The following is a 16,788-nucleotide window of genomic DNA, read 5'->3' on the forward strand; positions in this document are numbered from 1 at the left end:
TCCCAGAATATTCTATGGTTATTTTTGGAACCACAAGCCAGGAATTAAGAGAACTGATTTCGTCCTTAAGATCATGGGAGAACTGCTCTGAATTATTAAGGTTTATACATTCCTAAAGTGCACTGAGATGTACCTACTCTGGATAAGGTTCTGTTTATTTTTTTTATTGTGATATGTTTTCCCTCTATATGCAACTCTTAAAACCTACAAAGGACTATAGAATACAAATTATATATTACATTTATAGTATTCTATTTTTGCAAAGTATTGGGACAGAATGGTATAGTGAAATAGATTCTCATATATGGTCTTCTATGTGGGTGTCATCTATATATACTGCACAAATGTAAGGTATGTGTGAGCTCACCTCATGTTACTGTTGATTTCCTTGGCAAGAGGAAAGTCTTATCTACTTCTCAGGTGATTTCATCACACACACACACACACACACACACACACACACACACACACACACACAGAGAGAGAGAGAGAGAGAGAGAGAGAGAGACAGACAGACAGACAGACAGACAGACAGACACATGCACACGAATGATAAAAAGAGGTGACTACTGTTATAATTTGTGAAGTTCCAGTGGGAATATCTAATCATTCCTTTATTATTAAAAAAAAAAAAAACCTGTTTCTGAATGTATGCTTGCTTGCGTTTGCACTGTCTTTACCAAGGATTTCAGGCAGATGCATCAGGATAGAGTTCTGAAAGAACATTGAGACTGAAAATTATAATAAAAAAGAGGGGACAGTCGTTTAGAAAGCAATGGGGATGGGAAATACACAAATACACTTGAACAAAAGAAAACCAACATGACATCATGTAATCTGCAATTAAAGAGCTAACCAAAACCTATCTGAAGTCACATGACAGGGAATTGAACTCACAGATTCTAGGGGCGGAGAGAACCACAATGAAGCAAGGACACACTGAGTCTCTGAATTTCACTGGCATCTCAGAATTCAATACTGTCCTCTTGCTCTTCTCTTTACAGTCAAGATAAGGAAAATTAAATATAGCTAGCTAAATAAGCAAATTTCAGAGATGGAAAAAATGAGTTGGACTTTAAGGAATGAGAGAAAAAAAATCCTTTCCTGAAGCCCAGCATTTGAGAGTTGGAGGGATTGAGTGTAGAGAGGCTTGGGGCAAAGGACATCGAAGAAAGGTATGTGTAAAGGAAGAGAGACAAAGTGGAAGGCTCAAGTGTGGCACTCATCAGCCTCAGCAAGAGAAACAAATCCCGATGGGAGTTTCTCACAAACTTCCTTTAGCAACTGCTATCCTTCACAGGAAGATTGCTTTTCTTTTTTTCACATTGGGAACCAAAGTATGAGTAGGCACGGTAGAACACACATTGGCATCTGTGCTGCCCTAGATTTAAAACGCTGTCCATTAAACACACTGCAGGGATCCAGTACTGAAGTTCTCTAGCAGGTGTGTCACTCAGAACTTAACCACTGTTCTCAAGCATCTACCTGGGTGCTTTCTCCACTTTAGTTGATATCGTAATAATTATCATTAATGATCTGTAGCCATTTAGGAATCTCATTCTGCCTTCTGATTGCCAAAAAATTAGGCACTCATGTGAAAGCAGTCTAATTTACTATGCTGAATATTTTTTTTCAAGTAGTACAGAAGTATTTAACATACCGTGTTTGCTTAGCTCTTCCAAAAGTAACTTAGAGAGTTCCTGGGAAATTATGTAGCTGTTTTTCATATGTAAATCTTAGTAGGCTTATTTTAGTTTATAGCTGAGTCCAGAACCCTAGACTTGATTTCGTTTCCTTGCATTTTAAAAATTGTCTAGTTATTGTATCTGAAATGAGGTTTACACACTAGCATGCTCAATAACTATCAATCTATCAACCATCTTCTGTTAACTACAGAACTCCTATCCACTTATGTAAAGCAAACATGTTAGGAACATTTAACTACAAAGTTACAGTGCTCATAAACAACATTAAAGGAAATTGTGAACCAAACAACAGCATTTCAATTGTGCAGTCATGGTCACATAATAAACTAAAAGAATGAATTATCGACCTGAAACTTAATTGGAATTTTATATAATTTCACCCAAGAACTAAGGTGATTCATTTTAAAAAATGGTTTCAAGGCAGGTGAGATGGCTTCATGGATCAAGATGCTCCCACCAAGTCTGATGACCTGAGTTCCATTCCAAGAACCCACACTGTGGAAAGAGCATGCCTCCACATTGTCTTCTGATCTCCACAGGCATGCTGCAGCATATGTGTGCAGCCTCCACCCACCCATTCCCAAACAAACAAACAAATTTAAAATAATGAAAAATAAAAATAGCTTCAATTTTATCATCTCATCACAACAACAAAAATCCCTTCAGAGCAATGAATCTTATTCCTTTCTTTTTAATTGTGTCCCTTGTTAAGTGAAAGGGCATTTAATATACAATATGTGCTATTTCCCTTCATAGTTTATATCATATATTTAGTAAGAGTAAAGCCCCTTTCTAAGTTGATCTCCATCTTGGCATTTGTGGGTCTCAAAGCTTCTACTTTGCTGCCATGCTAATTGAGAAAGTACGTGTTTACACTGATTTCCTAATGTTAAAGCACAAGCTATGATTGCAGCAATAAACACAGCTTCTCCTACTGCCTTCGTTTCTCAGTCAAAAAATCATACCACTTAGTTTTATTTTTAGTGTAGAGTGAGTTTTCAAGTTAGTGTACCCATTAATATTTAATAATGTATAGAAACGTATTTGTTTGGGGGGATCATGCATTTTTATTGTTGTAAAGTGTTTACCAGTGTGAGATGTGAGATATTATATTTATGTTTCCATATCTGAGTTGCCAGAAATTCTCCCAATCAGTCATAATTATAAACAGCCATTTTGATTTCACAATTATCTCATTTGTTCTGAGCGGTGAAGGGGGGTTGGAATTAAAATCCTTTATACGTTAATGTCAGAGGTAACATTGGTAGATTCCCAAAGTGATTTGGAAGAAATTAATCCTAGTTCTAACCTTCTAGAAAAGTACTAGGTTGTTTGGACAAATGTTAAATTACCTCAAATTTAGATCTAAAACAATTACCTTGCATATTTTTCACATAAAAGAAATGATAGCACCGTGAAAACTCCTCACCCATAAGGTTTAACATAATTAAATAAATGAAACATACAGCATTTGTCTTAGTTACAGTTTCTATTGCTGCCAAAACACACCATGGTTAAATCAACTTCAGTTTATTTCTGTTATCCTTCCAGGTCAGAGTCCATCGCTGAGAGAAGTCCAGGCAGGAATTCAAGGCAGGAACCTGGAGGCAAGAATTGAAGAAAAGGCCCCAGAGGAGTGCTGCTTACTTGATTGCTATCCATGGCTTACTAAGCCTGCTTCCTTGTACAACCCAGGACCACCTACATTGGGTGGCACTGTCCACTTTAGATTGGGCCCCCACATCAAATGTTAATCAAGAAAATACCCCATAGCTTGCCCTCAGTCTAATCTGTAGGCTAATCTGATGGGTCCATTTTCTCAATTGTGGTTCCCTCTTCCCGGACGACTCTAGTTTGTATCAAGTCACCAAAAAACCAAACCAAACAAAAACCAAAGCCAACCAATAACAAAAATATCTAACAATACAGTCATTAACAATGACATTATGAAATTCCAAATTCGACTGTTTTCTTTCCTAGATTTTGAAGTGAAATTCTTATAAAAAATGTTTTTTGTCTACCACTAAGCTGTTTGCATCATATCATTTGCTGAGAGGCGAAGAATCAAGGCAGTCAGGGGCAGTCCTGTATTTTTTATTGTTGTTCACACTAGCTTTGTGTATTTGGCTGCACTGGTTAAGGTCTCTGCTTCATTTTTGTCACTGGTAAAATGAGAGGACAGCTCTCAGTCTGGCAGGGTTGATACAAGGATTAACTAAATGTATGCAGTTTGACGGCCATGGCTGGCACAGAGCAAGCCCACAACTGCCACTGGACAAGGCAGAGTCATTACTCTGTCTTATAAAGCAGGGCACTTTCATCCTCGTGTTACCTGTGAGCAAACTCACGCGCATAGATCAAACAAGCAAACAAACAAACAAACAAACAAACTAGAACAACAAGCAAAAAAACAAACCCGTATAAATATGGTTTTAGGGTAAATTATAGTAAAAAAAGAAAACTTTAGAGTAAATTAATGTTTATCTCTAAACTGTACTGTGAGTCTTCTTTCCTTTTTAAGTAGATGTTGATCGTTTCTCTTCTATATATTTATGAGAGGGGAAAAACAAGAAACATTTGTTCTGTGTTACATGAGACAGTAGATATTTATGTATTTATGTATTAATGTATTACTCTGGTACTGGGGGAGGTGCTAAACACAGGGCTTTGGGTATGTTCGGTAAATGCTCTACTACTAATTACATCATCAGCCATTTTTAATTTTGTTTTGATTCAGAGTCTTGTTAAGTTGTCCAAGATGGACTAAAACTTGCAATGCTTCTGCCTCTGTCTCTCCAGTAACTATGATTACATGTATGTACCACGATGTCTGGTTAAGGCAGACAATGTTTATTTGTTTTGTTTTGTTTTTTTGTGGATTTTTTTTTTTTTTGAGATAGTCTCTCACTATGTAACCCTATCTGTCTTGGAGCTATGTAGAGCAGGCTGGCCTTGAACTCACAGAGATCCACAGAGATGTCTCCTGAGTGCTAGAAATAAAGCTGCAAGCCTAACAGTCAGCATTTTATATCTGAAAAATTCAAAGGGGATTTATTGTTACACATAGTCTTGTTCATATATATATATATATGTATATATATATATATATATAGTTTGTATTTAGGGAGAGTGTGTGTACTAAGAACTTCTTGTTTTAAAATCTATAATAAAACATAAAAATGTTAATTGATTTTAATGTTTGTTTTCCACCAGAGAACCACAGAAACCAGATGGAGGAAAACCATGACTCCATAGAAGTACTGTTATATTTAAGATAAAATCAAAATATACAGACCCAATGGCCTAGGTCTGTAATGCTGATTATACAAGAGATTGAAGTAGGAGGATTGTGAATTCTAGTGATTCAGTGTCAGCCTGTGCAACATAGTGAGACTCTAACTCAAAAAGTTAAAAGAGGGCTTGGATATAGTTTTGTGGAAAACCACTTGTCTGGTACCTATGAGACCCTTGGTTCTGACCCCATTACAATGAAAATAAGTAAACAAATAAATCAAATTTGCATAATAAAATTGAAGTAGACTGTGCAGTTATTCAGTTCATAGACACTTTGAGGACAAATAATCTTTCTCAAGACTTCAAGTGAAAGGCAGATAGACATGTTTTCCTGTCTGTCTTCAGTGTACTTCTTGGAAACCTGTTGTTGGACCACAATTTTCACTGAAGAATGTCCATAGATCTTGAGAGTATCGTGAGTACTGTCTGAATTAGATTTTTAATATATGGTATCCATTCCATTTCTGGGTCAGCGATTCTGGCCCACTCCAATTTTGGTGTGCTGTTGATGCCCCTTGCTCCCATGCGCTATCAGTAATTAGCAGGAGACCAAGAAAAGGCCCTGAGTCAAGCTGAATACAATTTCCTGTCCACTTACAAATATCATAACTTTAATAACAACTTTTCTGAGACTTAGCTATACTTTTAAGATTTCATTTCTGACTTAAATACATGTGCACACTTAAGCAATTTTGAAGAACAAGCTGGCCATCACTACAGCTTTCAGAGTGCCTGTCACTGTGTCAGACAGAATAGTGTTGGGTTGGAGTTACTCATCAAAACAGCTAGCAGTGGCTTAAAGCAGAATTCAGAATACTTTTGTATTCATGTATTCATGTACATTAAGTGGAGATGTTGATTGTACCCATCTTATAGACTAGGCGACAACGACGATGAAGAGTGTATCACATGGCTAAGTGTCATGCCAAGGTCACAGCTAGTAAATGTCAGACATGGAACTCACACCCAGACAATCTGATTCTATTTTCTATACATGTCATCACTAGATGAAACTGCTTTTTCTAAAGGGCATTAAAAATAGACATAAACCTGAGGTTTCTGTATTCAGGTTTTTCTTATACATTTGAGCAAAAGTAGGAGAAGTGTAAATATGCTCATTGTTAGGAGAGAATTCTGGTTTCTTTGGATGGAAAAGAATCTTGCATTTGGAAATCTCAAGGCTCCTGAATTTGCCTAGCTCTTGCATTCTTCCTTTAAAGAGCCTGAAGGCAGAAAATACTCTTACCTCAGCATTTGAGGCTAAGGCTATCAAGTCTGTGATGTTGAAATAAAAACATCTGGTATTTCTACTCTAAAACTAACCTGTGGTAGAAATATAACGGGGATAGGAATTTAAATGTCCAAAGGACTGAACGCATAATTTAAAGCCACAGACTCCAGACTTCTATCCACTTTGTCTGCAAGCTCGCTTAGAGTTAACTCCTTCCTCACCAGATACAGAAATGCCTACTGGGCATGCCCAATTACACAGTGAGAGAGGCTCACACTGCGCTGCACTTTTTCCAGGTTTTACTAGAGGCTAAAGGAAGGAAGAGCTGGAGGGAAGAGTTAAATAGGTAGAGAACTTGGTTCAGCTCAGGATGCCCAAAGCAGAGGCAGGGAATGGAAAGCTGGAGGATGGAGAAACTGCCAGGAAAGCACCTTGTCAGATGCATGAATCTGGTCTCCTACTTGGAGCGATAGTCTGGTGGGTCTCTCTAATGTCCTTTTATCACAGCATAGACCGATGGCTCAGTCCAGGGCTACAGAAAGGGGTGGGGCAGAACACTGAGTACAGTAGGGAGCTAGTGCGGGTGTTGAGTCCCGCCTGCCCCTGCATTCCTCAAAGAGGGTCTAGTTTTGCAAGGGTTCAGAACTGGAGATCCAGGTGCACACCTTGAGCTGGAGCTTGTCTTAGTCACCGGCTTCTCGGTTTCTGTTCTTTCTCTTTAGCTGCCGAGTCCTTTCCTGGCATCTTCTCAGGTACCCCCGCCCAATCATGACTAAATCCCGGAGAAGTGGAATCTCCACAAGATTTTCGTGGGTCTAGCAGGGGCCTGGGCATGCTCAGTAGGCTACGTGACTCTGGTCTCTCTCTCTCTCTCTCTCTCTCTCTCTCTCTCTCTCTCTCTCTCTCTCTCTCTCTGGGAAGGGAGGGTGGCGAGTGACTAGTTAGAAGTGCTTGTGGCAAGTCTCCGCCCCCAGATTCCCCCTGCAAGGGGACGATGCAAAGGTAGAAGCACCTTGCCTCTCAGCATCTGAACTTGGAAGGGGCTGCGGCTGCCTTCTGAGGCCACCGGTTCCCTAGCCAGAGGACCGGCCGGCCGCTCTCCATGGTACTGCGGAGAGCTCAGCTCCGCCCTTCTCTTTCAGAAGGACAGCACCCGGCGTCACGTAACCCAGCCTTCTCGGGCTTCACCACCGCCTCTTCCTTCCCCTTTTCCCTCTCCTCCTCCTCCTCCTGCTCCCCCTGCTGCTCCCCTCCGTTGCATGTTCTTCCCTTCCGCACTCTTGGAGATAGACGCTCAAGCCTGACGCCTCGGAAAAAGGCAGCAGCAGTCGCCTTATCCTTAGACCTCAGGAAATTCGCTTTGACCGATGCATGCTTCAAGCTCTGGCTGGAGCTAAGGGGAATAACCAGGCAGGTAAAGGAGCTCAATTTGGGCTGGGGGAGGGGATGGGGCGAGGCAAGCTGGAGAAGGGTATCTTTCCCTGTTGTAACTGGGCCAGGATCTGCCACAAATACGGAGGGAAGGATGGGTGGTGGGAGGGTGGAGGAGTGTAGATTTTGCTTGTTTTGCGTGTAGCCTTTCAAATGGCAAGAAGATGAGATGGTGGAACTAGGTAGTAACTTAAAGGCTAAATGCAGTGATTTGTTATCCAAAGAAAGAAAAGGGAAAGGCAGTTAGAAAGCAAAACAATAAAATAAAACATATCTATATCTTTCTTTCTCTTCCTTCCCCATCATTCCTGACTGTGCCCATCCTTAATTTGTGCAATAGACTTCAGGCTCCAAGAAACTGCACTGGTGTTAGGGATGGTGCTTAGAGACTGGGCGGGAAAGCCAGGGAGAATTTTGGGTGTGCATTGGTATTGAGGTACTTTGCAAAAGCCAGAGCCAAAAAGATAAAACTTGTAATATTTCTCTCATGGATTTCAGATTCCTTATAGGGATATATATTGAAAGGTTTTATGGTAAGGGGTGTGTGTGTGTGTGTGTGTGTGTGTGTGTGTGCATGTGTGTCACTGAAAACATGATAAAAATAAATGCAACTGCAGCCGATCAGCATACTGTATTGATCCTTCCAGTGACTTGGGAATGAATTTTGTTCTAGAAACGAGAGAAAAGATTAATGAGGCTGTTAGGCAGCTTTTGAATTAGAGCGCTTCTTGTTTTGGCTGCAGTATGGTTGTTTTTCAGATCCCTTTATTTCATCTTCTAATTTGTGAACTCTCCAGGTCTTTTCTGGGCACCGAGAGAGAATCCTCTTTTTCCATATAAATAAAGATACTGTCTTTCACACAATGAGCTTCCTCTAGGAACTGGGAAAGCCAGTTGACCTCCCCTGTGATAAGAATATATATACACATACATACATACATAAGAATATATATACATACATATATGTGTGTGTATATATATATATATATACATAAACATATATACATTCTTCCAGGTTTTCTCCTCCTTCTCTCCATCCTTTCCAAAATGGTCAAGGTGTGCCTCAGATGAGGAGGGCAGGAGACAGGGTGCAAAAAGGTTATGTGATATATGTAAAATTATACAATAATAAGCTCCAACTGTCAGTTACCCAGTTTGTCTCTATCCTCTCTCTCTCTCTCTCTCTCTCTCTCTCTCTCTCTCTCTCTCTCTCCACACACACACACAGAGTCAGAAATAGAGACCGAAGGAGATACAGAGAGACAGAGAGACAGATATAGAGACAGAAACAAGCTGAGAATGGCCTTGAAGCACTACTCTTGTGATAGTCCAGACTAATTTTTCTAAATACTGAACATTTACCATATTCCACATCCTACTTAAACATGAAAGTATACTGAATAATATGCTATTATTGATCATTTTTAAAAGCACCTTTCTTTGGGTTTGGCACAGGAGTAGGAGAGATATGACTTGTAATAGCTGAGGGTGAGGAATGTATCAGCCATAATAAATAGGCAACTGAGATTTCCATTACCATTTGGTAAGGAGAAGTGTATGAGTGCATTATATGTGAGGTGTCTGTGTGTGTCTGTGTTGTGTATGGTGTGTCTATGTTGAAAGAAGAGAACCTATCATCAATTTCATCTGGGGAGGAACTTGAAGTGGGATCCCCTAGCTTGATGGCTCTCAGCTGACACCTGTAGGGATCGCTCTGAACTGAAGAGAAATGCTTTCAGCTCCCTCCACATAGGAGCAGCCACAATGCGGTGCCATCAATTACTGCTAGTTTCAGCTTGTAGGGGGAAAAAGTGTTAATTAGATAGTGAGCTCTGTGTCCAAGCAGTAAATTTGGAGCAGTGTGTGTGTGTGTGTGTGTGTGTGTGTGTGTGTGTGTGTGTGTAGGGGATAGTGAGACATGGTGAGGGTGATATGTTCCATTGGAATGACCAAATGATACATTTTATTTTTTTTTCTCAAAATGTGAGTTATTTGGTTAAAAAAATTCATAGCCCCTCCTTCAAGATTTATGGTTTCTGTACCATTTCAAAAGCCTGTCAGATTAGAGTTAAATAAAAAGAAGTGATTCAAGAGCACCATGAGTGATTCAAAGGTATGGCTTTAAATTCGAGCATCCTGGAGCCATAACAGCCGAGGTGACATACACACCAACTGCCGTTCTGACCACACAAGTCCTAATGGCTGACAGCCAGATAAAGACTTGAGGAGGAGTCAGATCACCAGACTGTTAGGCAGAATATTAAATACCCATTTTTGAAATAACTAATATGATGGCAGCAAGGACATAAATACTGCCAAATTTGCCTCCAGTTAGATGTTTTATATTATAACAGATCATGTATTTGATTAAAAAAAAAGGAGGAATATATTTGCTTGAAATTTTAAAGAGACTCCCAAGAAACCACGACAGTCCTGTTGTCTGGGAGACAAGTGATAGGAATGCTATACAAATGTAAGCTAGCATCTTCCTGCTGAAAGTTTGATGTATTTTCCCTGTTATAAAATTGGCCATTAACTGGGCTTTGAACAGGTTGTATCACCTCTCCATGGAACTAGCACACGGTGTTAAGTATAAAACCTTTAAAAAGGCATTCCATTTCTCTCCTCATACATTTTAGAAATTAAAACTTTCTTGGACAATTGGAAAGAACGTCATAACCAAATTGTTCTTAAAATTCTGGTCACCAATGAACAGATATGGTAAACTCAAGGTTGTAATAGCTTGCTGTTAGAGTGTGACATTACAGAGTAGGAAATATTTGGCCTTACTGTACGTACACACACACACACACACACACACACACACACACACACACACACACGCATGCACGCGCGTACCTGTATCCAGAAAAATTAATTCTTTGGTTTGATAAAATCATTGGTCATATACCCGCTTTCCTAGTTGAGTAATGATTTGCATAATACTATAATTGAATAGAGGTCTTAATTTTTATTTTAATTTCCACAGATTTCTGGGTCCTTATAAAAAGACAATAAAATCAAAATGCATCAGCAACATACAACCAATTGACATGCAAGCATCTTAGTGTGGCCTTGCAGAGGGAGAAAATCGGAGAGCTGTTGGGATTTGATTTCACCATCTAACAGCTTCTGGCTGTTTCACAACAGGGTTTGAGTCTTACTGACAGGGCTGGTCAACATAAAGTGAAATCAGCCCGGGAAGGCATGCACAAGAAATTTGTTCTTGACTTCAGTGGTACTGGAAGCCCGTGATATGGCAGAAGAAGCAGGTCTCTGAAGCTGTTCTGGTGTCCCTCGTGTCCGTTCTTCCTTTGTTCTTGGGGCCAACATCTGGAGGGTCCTCAAGGCTTCCCAAGAGCCAAAGATACTGGCGCATTATTGGCTTCCCGTCAGTCCCTGAGAAGTACGAGTTGCCTCCTGACTCTCCTTCTTTCTGCGGGCACCACCGGTGATACCTTGCAGGTGTTGTTCCTGGAAGAGTGAAGTGTTTGTTGGAGCCGCAGATGCTCTTACTTGACATCATTGGATGCAAATGGATCAGTGATCTTTGAGCCTAGGTGGCCATCATTTTCAGTAGGTTGCCTCCAAAGTGCCTCCTCCCTTTGGCCTGGAAGTTCTGTGGCTACCCTGTACCACTGGGGTCTCTGCTTTCCAGTTGGAAGGGGACTACTGGGAGCGAGGAAGGGGCTGCTGGAAGAGAAGAAGAAGAAAAAAAGAGCTAAAGGAGGGTGCGCCCCTCCCACGCCCACCTGCCCCCTCCCTCCCACTCCTCTACGGACCCCCATTTCTCCGTGACGGTGTCCAGGACCGTTTCGACCCTGTCGCCCCCGGCTCCCCCCCGCCGCACCCCAGCCCCGAGCATGGGGTCGGCGCTGGTCCAGCGCGGGGGCTGCTTTCTCCTATGCCTGTCGCTGCTGCTGCTGGGCTGCTGGGCCGAGCTGGGCAGCGGGCTGGAGTTCCCGGGTGCCGAGGGTCAGTGGACGCGCTTCCCCAAGTGGAACGCCTGCTGCGAGAGCGAGATGAGCTTCCAGCTGAAGACGCGCAGCGCCCGCGGCCTCGTGCTCTACTTCGACGACGAGGGCTTCTGCGACTTCCTGGAGCTCATCCTGACCCGCGGCGGGCGCCTGCAGCTCAGCTTCTCCATCTTCTGCGCCGAGCCGGCCACGCTGCTGGCGGACACGCCGGTCAACGACGGGGCGTGGCACAGCGTGCGCATCCGCCGCCAGTTCCGCAACACCACGCTCTACATCGACCAGGCCGAGGCCAAGTGGGTGGAGGTCAAGTCCAAGCGCAGGGACATGACGGTCTTCAGCGGGCTCTTCGTTGGGGGGCTGCCCCCCGAACTGCGGGCCGCGGCGCTCAAGCTCACCCTGGCCTCGGTAAGGGAGCGCGAGCCCTTCAAGGGCTGGATCCGCGACGTCAGGGTCAACTCGTCGCAGGCGCTGCCCGTGGACAGCGGCGAGGTCAAGTTGGACGACGAGCCGCCCAACAGCGGCGGGGGGAGCCCGTGCGAGGCGGGCGACGAGGGCGAGGGCGGCGTGTGCCTCAACGGAGGCGTCTGCTCGGTGGTCGACGACCAGGCCGTGTGCGACTGCTCGAGGACCGGCTTCCGCGGCAAGGACTGCAGCCAAGGTAAGGCCTGCCCGACCCCCGTGGAGCCTCGGCCTGGGCTGGGCGGGAGGCCGGTGCATGGGGCCTTCCTCCTCCAGATGCCTCCTGGTGAAGGCCTGTCCCTCAAGGCCATGCTGCCCTCCGCAGATAGCTCCTCCCTTTGCAGCCTCTGAATGGGCAAGCCTCCCTCACTTCCCGAGGCCCCGTCCATGCAAGTCTACCTCCTTCCAAGTGACCAATAGAATGGCCTCCCTAAAGCCCCAGCCCAAGGTTGTCAGGTTCCTGTAGTTCGATGGCCATTGCCCACCTACATGGCCCTGTACTGTCCTGGACCACCAGTAACTATAGTACACAGACCTTGCCTGTAAGGTATTGACAAGCGTCTAGAAGACTGAGCATGTGTTTGGTGAGAAAATTAAGTGCAGGGTAAGCAGCCCTGGGCCATCCATGGTAGAGCTGTCCACATGGTTCCTGGTCAGAGCACACTCGACAGTCCTTAGGCCCTGGGTAACGATGCAGATCCAAGACCTGCCCCTGGTTGTGGAAAGAGATTTCCTTCATGAACAGGAGGCTTTGGGAAAATAGTATTGGTTTCCATGGTTATGTCCCAATCCCCAGATTTGCCATATTCAAGTTGAATTTTGTGATTTCTTTGGTTTCTTCAAGTGTGAGACAGGTCAGCTAATGGTGAGGAATGCTAGAGATGAGATAATGTATTTCATGCTTAACAAATGCTTGGTAACAAAAGTACTAGAGCAATTTAGATGTCGCTGGATCGGGAAGACTGTCCAGGCTATTGAACAGGATGCATGTGAGTGATGGTAAGAGATTTTTCCATAGATATCCAGCTGATAACATTTTTTTGAGTAGCAGAAGTCAAGTTGTTTTCGTGGTCCTCAGGGCTTAAAACAAAGTACAGCTAAGCTTTATTTTCACCCGTTTACATCTAAAACACAGCTTTCTGTGTATCTCTTCTATGTTTATTTATTTATTTATTTTTATGACAGTGACCAAGGAAATTATTCTTATATAAATGCAGGGAAACTTATAAACAGAAAGGGGGTGAGTGATGTGCCTAGGGTGAAACATGAATATATTAGAAGCTAAGCAAGAGAGGTGTCTTGATTTTCATTAGGTATATAGCTTGGGGTCAAATCAAGGCAGTTAGTGCATGGATAGATAGCACGTATGGTTGATGTGAAAAGGTCAATTATTATAATTATATCTGATTTGGAAAGACAGGGCCCAAAAGCTCTGTGTGTGGCTGTGTTTTATTGTGTGATGTCTGGCTTTGGGGTTTTGTTCTTTTTTCTTTAAAAATTCCCTCCCCCCCTTTGGCTGATACTGCTTCGAGGAGCCAGCCTTTGTAATTCTTATTAGACTTGGCAGCTCTCTCTCATTTGGCTTTTAAAGAAAGGCAGACATGATGAAATTTGTAACTGCTTAAACAGCAAAGAGAGTTAGTTAGGAGGAAGAAAAGTGGTATACAGGAGTGTTCTGTAGCTTTCATGGGAACAGTGGTGGGGTGTTTAAGAGTTATTACCCGTGCTTTGTTTTCATATGGGTTTGTGTTAGGTTCTTTGGTCTAAGTAATTAGAGGTGACTGTATCCCATGTCCCATACTGAACTTCATCTCTACTGGTAAATTTCCGTGAACATAAGATCAGATTTCATGTTTTACAAAAATAAAACAGAACAATCTTTTTCCTCTACCAAATCTAGCTGAACTGTAAATCCTGAATATGATAGCTAGATGAGATGAATTCAGTAGTACAACCTGAAGTTGCATACATTTGTATTGATTAATAAGGAATGGCAAATATTATTTTTATGGGAAAATACTTCTCTAAGCATCCTAATGGCACTTTAAATGATAAAGAAGGCAACTTAATGAAATATAACTTCCTTTCTTAAATTAAGAAACAAATATGACACAATGACAGCTTGTACTGTGTGGGAGAGTGTTTTAAATGAATTTTAAAAATATTTCTATGCATTTTAATGTAGGGATCCAAGGATCATGCATAATGAGGAACAGTTAAGACTGGAGAAAGCTTGAAAAAAAGGGGAATGTTAAAGAGAAACAGAATTAGATGTTTCCAAAATACATTTTGTTTTGGCAGATGCATAGTTCTTTCTGTAAGGTGCATAATTTGGAATTAACAGGATGAATATTGGAGCAGTATGGTATCCGAGGCCTATGAAAAATCTTCCCAAGAAAGTAAATGCATCAGAATTGTCCTAAGCATTGATTCATTTTGAATATGTGAGCTGAAAGAGAATGCAAAGCTCACCACTAGTCATGGCATGAAAACAAAAGGCTGGGTTCTTGTGATTATCAAAGAAATGGGAAATAGAATGATTAAGGCATAGTCTGTCTTCCCAGAAGCATTGGCTTTGCTTTGCTTATTTTCTCCATTTCATGTGTGTCAAGTGACTATTGAATAATTAATTGGAGTGGATGCCTCTCCCAACACCGATCATGCCTTGACGACTGGGGGAGATGATTTCTATTCAGATGAAGTGTAAACAAAGCTCTGTCTCCTCTCAGTATTTACACTGATTACCACATTCTTTATAAACCCAATTTAAAAACAAAATAAATAAATATTCATTACAGAAATTGTGCAGGAAAGATTACAGTTAAGCAAATATTAAACACAGAGTTAAGGCATCCCCAGTCCTTTCAATTCCTTTTACACTTAATTTAGGAAGTACAATATATTGTAGTAGCCTTCTATTTAAAACAATTAAGAACAGTTAGGCAGTGGTGGCGCACACCTTTGATCCCAGCACTAGAGAAGCAGAGGCAGGCTGATCTCTGTGTGTTCAAGGCAAGTCTGGTCTACAAAGCAAGTTCCAGGACAGCTAGGGCTGTTTGAACAACAACAAAACAAAATAAAAAATAAGAACTAAAAATATGATGATAATATAAAGTGAGAATGGAATGGTCTGGTTTTATCTTCCCCATCTAGATGACTGGGACAATTTGTCTGTGAATTTCATTCAAGAATATTTTTCTTGAATGAATTCTTTGTCATCCTAATAAGATTTACCTATTTATTTACTTACATATTTATGTACTGATGGAGAGAGAACACCTGAAAAGTTGTGTTTCATGATCAGGTTAGTGGCAGAGCCTAGATAAGAACAGAAACACTTCATGTCTCTTTTAATATGCTAAGTAAACTTTTTCCTTCCTTTTTTGGCTTTTTTGAGGGTGGGTGGGAGGGGGGGATGAGGTGTTTTTCAAAGAGCAAAAATACATACAAAATAGTCCCAGAAACAGGTACTTTATACACCACTGGTATTTTTGATCCTGAGGGTTATCACGGCTCTAACAATGTCATCCTTCCTGAATGATGGATGCTTATGGAGCACATAGCTTTTTCAGTGGATCATACGCATCTAAGTGCGTCTGTGCCATTATTATTTAATAAGTTTCTACTTAAGGGTACTGATAGTTTCCTAGCAGTTTCAAAAACATAGTGAATCTAATGATCATCCAGCTTAAAATTAGGGCTAAAATGATGATCCATAAGAAATTAAATTATTCTTGTGATCTCCATATCTAAGTAAGTCCTAGACTTTTCATGGTCATATGTTTCATATCATACTAGATTGTGATATCATTTTCTTTCAGTTTCTCTATTCAAATTACTATAAAAATGCATTATTGCTTAATATTATAGGGCATGGCAGTGCAGTAAATGTCTTTACTAAAGTGCTGCTTCAATGAAACCCTTTATATAACTTTCCTGAGACCAGAGATTTGACAATACACATTCATACATTCATTTATTCATCCCTTTTTATACAAAGGTATAGATTGACTGCTTTGCACATGCCAAAGCTTTAGGCTTCTGCAATGAAATGGTGTACTGTGAGATGTCTTTCTGTTTACTGTTAATATGTGTTGCTATGACTGGTTAATAAAGAAGCTGCTCTGACCTATGGCAAGTCAGGTTATAGCCAGGCCAAAAGAAATCCAAGAGAAAGGCAGAAAAAAGAAAGGCAGGGTCTGGGGAGAAGCAAGATATGAAAGTACTGGTAAGCCACGGCCACGTGGCAACTCATAGATTAATAGAAATGGATTAAGTTATAAGAGCTAGCCAGCAAGAGGCCTGCCATAGACCATACAGTTTTTAAATAATATTAAGCCTCTGAATGATTATTTTATAAGTGGCTGCAGGACCACGGGGCCGGGCGGGAATGGAGAAAACTTGTGGCTACAATGGTGAGTGCACTCAGAAGTAGCTCCTAGCTCAACATTCTGTCATCTACTGAGGAGGAATACCATTTGAAATAATATATATGGAAATTAGAAATGGCGATATATTTTAAAGAATGGCTATATGCTGTTTGGAATTTTAAAATAGTGTGAGGGGACCTAGTCCAAGATTTTCTTGAGGTGTAGCTATTAGACTTATATCTGAATGTGATAGGGACTTCCTGGGTAAACATGGAGAAGGGAGACTCAGCAGTCAGAAGTCTCTACAGAACACGACACAA

The 16,788-nt window shown here is 41.5% G+C and overlaps 1 protein-coding gene across 31 annotated transcripts in view; it reads left to right on the top strand.

The window, feature by feature from the left end:
* Positions 1–7,189: 7,189 nt before the first annotated feature.
* The window catches only part of Nrxn1 (neurexin 1), a 1,067,728-nt gene continuing 1,058,129 nt past the window's right edge, over positions 7,190–16,788 (top strand). For 9 of the 31 annotated variants that reach the window (XM_037198226.1, XM_037198233.1, XM_028893236.2 and 6 more), the window contains exons 1-2: positions 7,190–7,645; positions 10,652–12,297. In XM_037198226.1, coding sequence (XP_037054121.1) covers positions 11,526–12,297 — 772 coding nt within the window. In that variant the 5' untranslated portion in view covers positions 7,190–7,645; positions 10,652–11,525. The remainder of the gene's footprint in view (positions 7,646–10,651; positions 12,298–16,788) is intronic. The other 22 variants (XM_037198238.1, XM_028893306.2, XM_028893368.2 and 19 more) reach the window with 5 other exon arrangements.

This window comes from Peromyscus leucopus, chromosome 22, assembly GCF_004664715.2.
Source record: "Peromyscus leucopus breed LL Stock chromosome 22, UCI_PerLeu_2.1, whole genome shotgun sequence".
Taxonomy (NCBI): domain Eukaryota; kingdom Metazoa; phylum Chordata; class Mammalia; order Rodentia; family Cricetidae; genus Peromyscus; species Peromyscus leucopus.